This window comes from Acanthisitta chloris, unplaced genomic scaffold (assembly GCF_000695815.1).
Source record: "Acanthisitta chloris isolate BGI_N310 unplaced genomic scaffold, ASM69581v1 scaffold15372, whole genome shotgun sequence".
Taxonomy (NCBI): domain Eukaryota; kingdom Metazoa; phylum Chordata; class Aves; order Passeriformes; family Acanthisittidae; genus Acanthisitta; species Acanthisitta chloris.
In genome coordinates, this window is record NW_008661216.1 from 115,648 (window position 1) to 126,204 (window position 10,557).

The following is a 10,557-nucleotide window of genomic DNA, read 5'->3' on the forward strand; positions in this document are numbered from 1 at the left end:
AAGGACCCCAGGGTCATCATTAATTCTGGAAGGCAAAATCCAAAGACTATGACATTTGTTGGATTCTGGAGATAAGACGTGTTCGATTGCCAAGTGCTTGTTTTATTTCCTCATTTCATTCTCTGTATTCAACCCAAAATGCTGTGTGCTAGTGACTTACACATCTGTCACTGTGTTGGGAGTGGGACAAGAGGAGTCTCCCAGAGCAAGGCCAGTGTTTAGTGCAACAGCAATAATAACAGGGAGCTGAAAACCAAACCAAGCCATTTTTACAGACAATTCTAGTTGGAAAATGAACCCTAAACATTAGCCCTGTTGCAACTGAGTGTATTCACTTCTTGAATACAGACACATGGGAATACCACAAGTGTCATACCCCATGGGACTACTCAGCTGTCTGGTCCATGTTTGGGTACAGATAGGTGCCAATACTACAAGCTCCAAAAAAAGCATAAATAATTGACATCTACATATGGGAGGAATGTCTTGTAGCTTCAGATACCTGTGATTCAATCAGTTTTTGAGGCACTACTGATTCTTATGTGTTAACCTGATGAAACATTTTCTCCTATTAGCTGTACAGGCTCACTACAGTTATCAGGATGTCAGACAGAATCTAATCTGACTCATGCATTGCATGAAGACTGATTAATGAGCTTTGGAATACAGAGTCCTTCCAGTGGAAGGTGCCTGAACACAGAGAACCAATCCATAGAGCAGGTTTCTGGATCCAGGCAGAGCTGTTAGACCCACAGCCAGTAAGACAATCTGTTCCTCTGAACTGACACAGGATTATTCCAGAATTACACTGATACAATATCCCAGAAATAACCCAGGGACAGTTTTTATTTTTATTGCTGTCAATAATGACCCTGGAACAGACTAGTACTAACATTTGCTAACAGTATCAGTTTGAGAGGCATTGTCAACACAGAGTTAGGGCTATTAAATAAGAAGCACCAAACAAAACCAAGGATTCAGAAAAAAAGAACTGGAATGAAATGCAGTCACATACAATGAAAAGTGGGGACTGACAGAAAGAATTTTAGCTATCAGGTAAGAGGTTTTCAGCCTGAAACAACAGAGTAACAGGAAGAACTGGATGTAATAGTGAGTCATGGGACAAATGTGTGCCATTGTACAGAACAACTAGACAATACCCCAATAACCAGAACTAAACCCTTGTGTGCATCATTTCAGATAGAGAAAAAACATTTCCAGGGCATAAACACTTAGACAGCAATGGCAAGAGACATTATCTGGTATCCTGCAGTCATGTTGGATATCTATTTTCAAGAAAGGTGAATCAAAGTCAGAACTGGTATGAAATGTTACTGGGTGAAAGGCAAGTCTGGTTTATGATATGAAATTTCAAGACCTTGACCTAGCTCATTTCAGGATGCAATAGAATATATTTCTGAGAAGAAAATGCTTGCTGGCAATATCACAATGATCCAAAGGTTTCTCTCTTTCTCGTGAGAAGATTTCATCTGTGATTCACTAATCATTTTGATTTAAATTCTCCTTTTCAGAATTGGGTAATGTTTTAATTAAATATTTGAAAACTTGCCGAATGCTGTAATTGCAATTTAAAAGCTATGAATTAGGAAGGTAAAAGCTTTTATCTACTCTCTAGACATCTCTTTTCTTTTTCATAAAGCTGACTGTCAGTGGAAGTCATTAGAAATATTCACTCACTGAAGTTGAGTAGGACAGTGAGTTCTGGTTGATGTGATCCTGCACTTCTCAGCTGCCAGGCAGAACCCAAGCCAGTCACAGCCAAATGCAGATCCTCCCTGTAATCAGTTTGTTCATCCAAATCATACACACAGGTGGACAATCATATTTCAGCCCTCCCACAGAAAAGCACTGATTCACCCAAAAGCACCCAAATTGTCAGATTAGATGGTGGATAGCAAGGAGGAGGCTGTAACAGCCTCTACTATCCTATTCCCCCAACCCAGTAGGGACCTGCATGGTGCTCCTGGGCTGCTCCTGAGAGAGCATCAGCACCCTGCCCTCCTGAGGAGGAGTGGCACAGCTCTGGAGCACAGGAGAGGGCCTAAGGAAGGGGCAGGGACAGCTACACCATCTTTGTGTGGACCATAAGGAAGGAATTAGGAAGAGTTAGGAAGAGATTTTTTACAGAGAGAGTGCTCAGGCATTGGAATGTGCTGCCCAGGGAGGTGGTGGATTCACCATCCCTGTAGGTTTTTCAAGCTGAGACTGGATGTGGCACTTAGTGCCATGGTCTAGTAACCACGGTAGGGTTGGACTGGATGATCTTTGAGGTCTCTTCCAACCTGGTTGATTCTATGATTCTATGATAAGCTCCAGCAATGATAGCACTTGCACAATGAGGTCTGTGCTCCAGTTCCTGCATCACGTCTCCTGTCATTGGAAAAAAGGGCCAAGCTGAAAACTTGGTCTAGGAGAAACCAATTTGGTTGATTTCAGGAGGAACTTCAGCACACTGCCCATCCCTCTGCTGCAGGAAAGGACCAATATTTTCTTTATGGTTTTATGACTAGTCTTCTCTGCTTGGTTTCCAAGTCCTTCAGGGTGAGGCTATAGTTAAAAATGTTTGTGCAGCACTGAGCACTCTGGTAACTAAGTCTGAGTGACATATCCAGTCTCTAACAGAACATAAACAACACTAGCTAAAAAGTAAACATTTCAGATACATATATTAATAAAGGCATTAATACCCTAAGCATTTTTAAAATCCAGCAGCGACTGGCACTACCATGACAGCTGATCCCTGTAATTATCAGAAATAATTTTAATACAGAAAAGCTTCCTATATAATGGATAACCTCTTCGCTGCAGCAATTGATTTGATTTATTTATCTGGTCTATTTATACAGCTTCTTATGCTGATGGTATGTAGAACAGTTTACTTCCTGTCAACATATTCGTTAAATTTTTATAAAGAACATCAGGAGCAAGTTGAAACGATGAATTATCTAAAAGGTATAATGTTAAATTGGTGTTCAGGTTTTGGATACAATTTATTTAATATGACTGCTATAAATATGACTTCTCACAAGCCAAAATGACTGTAATGGGTCTGAGGACAAGAGCATGTTCACCTGCAATGGGAGAATGAGTTTAGAGTCAATCTTGCCTTGATAACTGCTAGGACACACCAAAACAGAACTTTCAACAAAATATAATCTTAAATATGAAGTCTGTTGCATGCTATGCATTGTAAAATATTTCTGTTCGACAAATAAAGGAATTGGCTCTTTACAGCTGGTTTACAAACCTGACCTTGTGAAATAAATGTCCTGTTATGTTTCATACAATATCAGCTGTGGTGACCTTGCAAAAATGATTGTACTGGTTTAAAAGGTTGTTTTGCTCCAACACTGTCCTTTCCTGAGGGTTACTAACCTCCCTGAGATGAAGGATAATGGGATCTTTCTTCCTAACAGCTCATCCAGGTTTGTTTAAACCACCTTCATTTGCAGCTTAAAAATAGGTCAGTTTGATCTGTACCACAGCAGCTTTTTGTGCAGGAACAGAGCCAAGCAAAGGGACAGCTCACCCCTTTGGGGCTCCTTGGAAGGGTCAGATGAGAGGGAATAATTCTTTGCCTTCACTGAAACCTGTTTGTTGCAAAGTAATGAGCTGGACTTTGGTCACTGACTCTAAGCCTATCATAAATCAGGGGTCTCTTCTCAGAGGTTTTTTACATTTGATTTAAATCTCTCTCTGTCTCAACCCTCACTTGACTGTCTTGAAGGCTGATGTTGTACTGTTTGAAGAAAATAAATAATGGGCCAAAACCAGAGAGGCAATGGAGGCTCAGCTGCTGATACAAGTCTGTAATTCACTGTTCACCATCCACCTTTGCCTACTAAAATATGGCTGGGAGGGATGGAAGGTTGTCTTTGGAGTTCTTGTCTCTGCCAAGCAGACTGCAACCTCACCACTGGACCATTAATCAAGTCTCAAATCCCATCTTTTCTTCCTGTCCATTTCAGGTCTCAAATAATAACGTAAATTTTTAGGTTGATGCTGACTAGATTATAAACATACCTAAGGGCTGTCCCAAAGTACTCAACAAGAAGGAAAGTCAGGCACTCCAGACATCTGGGGCTCATCAAGGCCCAGACTGGAGCTGAGTTTGATAAAGTGTCCTAATAACTTCAGCAGCAGGTAGGCAATGCCAGTGTGTCCCGATGCCAATACGTACATTTAAGTTTTTCATTGCAGCATTTTGCAACTCAAAAAAAAAAGAAATCAGGAAGCTCTAAATTGGCCAATCTTCTGCTTTGCAATTTACAAATCTGTAATAGCAAGAAGAAAAGGATTATGGAATACGAGGATGGTGCAGAGGTGGCATGTGCAAGTCTGTTAAAAAACCAAAGCTCTGCCTAGTGCAAAAGCATTAAAATTGTTCTTTTGAAAGATTAACCTGTAATGGAAATATTCGAGAGCATTTCTCTTTGGTGCTTCTAAACATGAAATTATATGTTCTGCTAGGAAGATCAGTAAAAAACCAACCCAAATTACCTCCAGTCTTCAAGACCAGAGAAATAATATAATGCTTTATTTTAATTGTGGTTCTTCCTAAATGAAAGAAGAGATGTGGGGGGGTTTTTTTCAAATTTTATTTTCCATTTGCAAATTACAAATCGGCTTTGCAAAGACCACAGGGAAAACTGAAGTATCAAACTAATCTAAGTTAGACATCTCAAAAGGTCTGCACCTGAATCATCATTTCCTAAGCACAAAGTGAAGTCTGACATAGATTTGGAGATTTATGATACCCCAGAGTTTCTTCCCTGACACTCCAGTTAATGCAAAGAAGGTTAAAACTATTCCCAATCTGTCAGCAATTCAGGGACCCCCTGGCATTAATCTTTGCTTTCTCTCTTTCCCATTATCCCAACACCTGTTGCCTTGCAAAATGCCACCTACTGATAACTTTATAGACTTCATGTGACCTTTGAGCATAGAATTTTTAGCTTCTGGAAAAAGGTCTTTTTTTTTTTCATCATATAATGCAAATGAAGAGAATGAGATGATTTGTAGCAACTACCAGGAGAATCTATCTTTATTCTTATGAACTATTTTTTGCCACTATATCATTTGATAATAAAGCAATCGTGGATCGTGGGCATATATGAGAAGAACTACAGTTTTCTGCCACTATTGGAAGCATTGGAAGAGAAATCTTTTATCTTCTCATTAAATTATGGAGTGAATAAACCCCCTCCCAACATTGCAGGTTATGTAAATCAGATCATCTCTGCAGCCTTAGTGCTCAATACTCCAAAACTCATGTGACTGCACATCAGGGTCCTATCTGCAGACCTGAAAGCCTCTTCTCTTATCGACACACCAGCAGAGATCACTCACTGCTCAGCAGCAGGAGCAGCCCATGGAAAACAGTCATGCAAAGCAAAGGGGTTAGTTACACAACTCCCTATTGTTACATGGCCACAATACCAGTAGGAGAGAGTATTTCAAGTGTGACACACATCTTGGCAATGACTGCATGAGCCACCACAACAGAAAAGAAATGTTTTTGGTGAAATAAAACATCACAACATCTGAGTAGTTGGTAAATAACAAGAATAGCCTGTTCTGTGAGCCTGGAAGTGAAGAAAACACCTTTGGTCTTCATTAGTGGCATAATTAACTTGCTATCACTAGGCAAACATCCAGGTTACATTTTTTAAATGCTCTGAGATTGATTTTTGGTTTTCTTTCAGCACTAAATAATGATGTGTCAATATTTTCTAACAGATTCTAGCAGGAGAAAAGTGGGCAACAGCCAGACCTTAGACAACTGTGCTGTATCCCTAACAATGAGGAAATGTGAAGGGGAGAGAAGAGGAAACACACAAAATATCTCTTTGCATTTGGAATTTGGATATCTTAATGGTTACTGTAGGTAAGAATAAGGCTAAAGGATCAGGTATTTTTCAAGCTCTGTAGTTTGCACTGTGGCCATGGGATAACCCATTTGAATGTATTTACGTAGAACAGACAGTTGTCTGTGTACTGAGTCTTGTGCTCCCTAGGGAATTAAAATTACTCAGGAATCACACCATGATTTTAATTTCTATTCCCACTCCCAAATGGAGTCAGAATTCAAAAACTGGAAGAACTGTCATTCACGGAGTCTAGACCAAATGTTAGAGTACTCATGATTCAAGTCAGACAAGCACCACACTGAACTGAGGGCTCAAGTGCACCTCTCCCTGCATCCAGAGTGAGTTCTGAGCAATGCAAGTGCCCTGAACTCAGCTTCTGCCTCCAAGAAGTCGATGTATCGGTGAAAGAGCATGACTTGGCCTTCCATGGGGAGCTGTGGTCTCCTCTCATGTGGTTCCACCACTCAATGAAGCAAACTTCACCAGTCAGTACCAGTTTCTCAAATTACTGAAATTTTCTGTCTCTCCCTCCATTTTCAGCAGATCATTTGCACCTGTCAGACACTGGAGTTATAAAGCAACAATAATAACTTGCAGAATGCCGAACAATTTCTTACCATAGCCAAAGGGAGAACTCCTACCAGATCCTTCTGGCTTACATAGATCTTGGAGATGCCAAGGTCAGATGTTGTATCTCCTGGGTATTCTACCTGCCATGTGATGATCTGGGTCTCAGGCAGCTCAGTTAGGTCTTCAATCTCAAAATCAATCTGCATGATTTCCGAGGTAGGACCATCCGCACTGCAGGAAAAGAAGGAAAAGAAACATTCAATTCACATGACTGATAAGGCAGTAATATAATTGCTTTTATAGTAATAAAACATTGGATTAAGTCTCCTTCAAAGAGAGGATTTGGTAGGATGATGGATTTAATAATGAATTAATTATTTGCACTTTTCTTAAGATTTCAAGGTATTTCCCACAAATTCAAGTGGCTTAGGAACATTCTGTGACATGGATCACTGAGCACTGCTCCATTTTACAGGTGGAGAAACAAAACCAAATCAAGGTAAAGTAGAGCTAAAACTACAGCCTAAACTGACTCCGAGACTCTCCCTTTAATGAGCATATTGGATTTCCTCCCTGGTAAAGCAGCACATGAACAAATCTAAAGGGAAACTCTCCTTGAACTGGGAAACCACTGCATCAAGAGTATTTTCTGCTTTTTAAAAAGAGAGGGATGGAAGAAAGGTCAAAGCTCGGGATGGGGTCCATGAACAAGGGCAGCAGGGAGCAGAGGACTGGAAAACTTGGAATTAATTTTTGGCTATACTGCTACCTTGCTGTGAATGTCTGTGTGAAGCTCCTTTCGTCCTTTGCTAAACTAGGAATTATAGATAATTGAGCTTGTTTTGTGAGAGGAGAGTTACAAAACTGGATTATTTAATACTGGCCAATCCTGCCAGGGTCCTTGAGTGAAAAACACTGGAGAAGAACAAAGAGTTACTCAGTGTGATTCTCCAGGATACTCTGGCACCATTGGGGTACTCATACCTTATCAGTGCTACTTTGGCTGTCTGTGTTGTCCTTCCTAAGGTTATATGGCTTATGTAACCAAATGCCATAAAGACAAAACGTAAAGAGGGAAAACTGGAAAGAGGCTCCTTGATGCAATTCCCACAAAGCTTGTTATAAAACCAGTTACTGCATGGAAAACAATGCAGGGAAGTCTCTATTGTGTATCTTGGCAAGGTAAGCTCTGAGCAGTGCAGAAATCCAGGGACATTGGGTATGACAGTGTTTTCACTTCTGAAGCACTGAATGTTGAACAGATCCTCAGTGTTTGTGTGGAGGGGAAAGGAAAGGGCAGAATTTCTTTCCATGGGATAATCCTCAAGGAGAGAAAGACTGGCACAGCACTGAAGTGTCATAAGCCATTTATGTTGGACAGTGCAACTAGAAGAAAGAGGAAACATTTCAGCCACTGATTAGAGAATCCCAGAATGTATCCAAACCCCAGCAGGTTTTCCCAGCTGATGTGGAAAAAGAGCTAAAATGAAGCATATTTTTTATGAAGACCAGTTATGACAACAGCCTCAGTTTGGAACTCTTCCCAAAATGCTCATATTTCTATCATGCTGGCTAAACCCAAAGCTTTATCAAAAGCTAGTGCTTGAAGAGGTTAATCTGATCATCTTTAAGGTCTGGATTTTAATGGATGCACTGAGTTCTTTCTCTCCTGGACAGAATTTAAAACAAGCCTCTGTGTTTCCAAAATGGAACATATTGTGTTCAATTTCTCATTTCTTCATGTCAGGAAAGAAAAAAAAAAAAAAGGATGATTTCTAAGCTAGCACTGAATGCAGTCTTATTTCATGCTGACCTAGGTAGGATAAGAAAGCTGCTTTATGCAGCTGTGACTATTGAATCTCAGTTACCTTAATTGTATGAGCAGGAACGGGCAATGCATTGCCTATAAATACCTGGCAGTGAGCCTGTTTTGTACAGTATGTTCTATCACAGTTTCTGTGTTTAAAGAGCTAATTGAATCTTCCTACAATGAACCTTGGTTTTGTGATTCTATTCAGGGTGCCTTCCTGTATTATTGCCTTGGTGTCTGCTCCTGCCTCTGCAGAATTGGTGCTGTCCCCAGGCTGTGTCCTGTAGCAGCAGTGAGGGGCAGTTCCACAGGAGGGGACTGCAGGGCACAATGCCACAGAACAACCCAATGCTTGTCAAAAAAAGCAAAGAGCTTCATCTTTTTCAGGTATGCTGGAGATGAGGAGAAAAGAGGTGAAGTGAATAGGACAGAGTAAAACAAAGGAGGGAGTGAAAGGGAGTGGAAAAGATGGGGAGAGAGGAGAAGGGCATAGCTCTTATATTGTGAACTACAACTGCCACATGGCACAACTACAGGAACCCCAAAGGCATAGAAATATTACTTTTAATTTCTCCTTCAAAGCAGGTATTTCAATAGAGCGTTTCTTGCAGCACAGATACCCTCATTTTGCCACCAAATGCAATTTTGTTAGAAATTATTTGGACTAGTTCCTCTTAGAAATACTAAACACCTCCAAAAGACAAGATTACAAAGCACCACAAAAATCAATAAGAATCTCATTACTGCTACTAAAGATGTATTAAAAAAAATGTGAAAGTATTGCATGACCTATGATCAGACCCAGGCTGGCAGCACCAGGTCAGGAACTTTAATTACTTTACTCATTGCTTGCTATGATGATCCTTCCATGTGCAAGTCCCATGAGTCTGTGCCCCAAATTTGCAGCCTTTCTAACTATGATGATCCTTCCACGTGCAAGTCCCATGAATCTGTGCCCCAAATTTGCAGCCTTTCTAAACAGAATTCAGCAATTGAAATCTTTCCACAGAGGCATAAGCCAAGAAGTTACCTTTCAGAAAATACAGGACAAATAATTCTCTTTACCAGAGTTCAGTCACATAAAAATATTTGTGGCTTTTCTGTTGAAGTCAAGGCTGCTTGGTACAACAAGGATATTTCTATAGGGTAGTCAGCCACTGTTCCCTGAAATGATGCACTGCCTAATCCTTCTCAAGGTAGGCAAACACTTTTTGGTTGGCAACTTGTCTTTGCTAATGCTAAAACCATTATTGCTGTCAAGAGGACAGCAACAGGGTTAGGTACAATATGGGAGGCCACAGAGAAAGGTTAGGATGGACAAACTCAAAGGTTCATAACAGCAATTCAAGGTGAGTTGAAGAGTAGTCAAAGTAAAATGGTTCTTGGTGCTAGTTTAAAGTCAAATCCTTCACACAGGGTCTTGCTGTTTATAGTTGAGAGTTAAACTGTAATGGAGCTCACTGTGATGCCAATAAACTCTCCTCATGGGCCGAGCCCTGCTGAGCTGTGTGCCATGGAGACACATTTTTATAGGGTCTCAGCCTAATCTAAAGACAGAGAAGACAGAAAAAATAAAGAAAACTTCATAGTCAGGTCTTTCCTTCTGTCAGCCAGGACAGCACAGGAAGGTTTGTCCTGTATTTCTTAATCTGCCTTTTATTTCCTAACAAGAGATCAAGCAGCTCTTACAAATCAGCAACAGTGGGAAAGTCTGACCTGTCTCTAGGGAGTATTTCCTATCTCCACAGGACCATCCTGCACCTGCTGCTTCTGACACATCCCTGACTGAGGCAAAAATTTTAGACGGAAATATCTCATCTACCCTTTCAGCCTGGGAAGACAAGACACAAGTTTTCAAGAAGAGACACTGTCAATCCAAGGAAAGCTACTGGATCTTACTCAAATCAAGTATCCCATTCCTGATTTCACTGGCTGTGCTATCAACTTTGATCTTTGTATCACCCTCACAACACAGGATTTGCACTGAACCTACCAAAATGACCACCAGGTAATGTTCTCACAATACAATGTAAAAAGTTTCATTGCTGTCCTTACAAAGCTATAATGGACACAAGGAGCTTAAACCATGAATATGCTAAATAAGACATATCATAGGAATGTTAATGAAAGAGCCTTTGGGAGAAGAGAGGAAGAAGGTAATATTTATATTTTTCTTCCCCTAGAAATGTCCCCATGTCACAGCACATCCCTTGCAGGGTACCAAAAGAGTCTGTGGCCTGAAATGCTGCACAGGCCAGGGGAAGATGTGGAACAGCAGAGCTCAGA

General features: G+C 40.6%; 1 protein-coding gene across 1 annotated transcript in view; it reads right to left on the minus strand.

Moving 5' to 3' along the window:
• Window positions 1–6,685, minus strand: part of TMEM132D (transmembrane protein 132D) — a 90,721-nt gene extending 84,036 nt beyond the window's left edge. The window contains exon 1 of the mRNA XM_009070153.1: window positions 6,509–6,685. Coding sequence (XP_009068401.1) covers window positions 6,509–6,667 — 159 coding nt within the window. The 5' untranslated portion in view covers window positions 6,668–6,685. The remainder of the gene's footprint in view (window positions 1–6,508) is intronic.
• Between the last annotated feature and the right edge of the window lie 3,872 nt (window positions 6,686–10,557).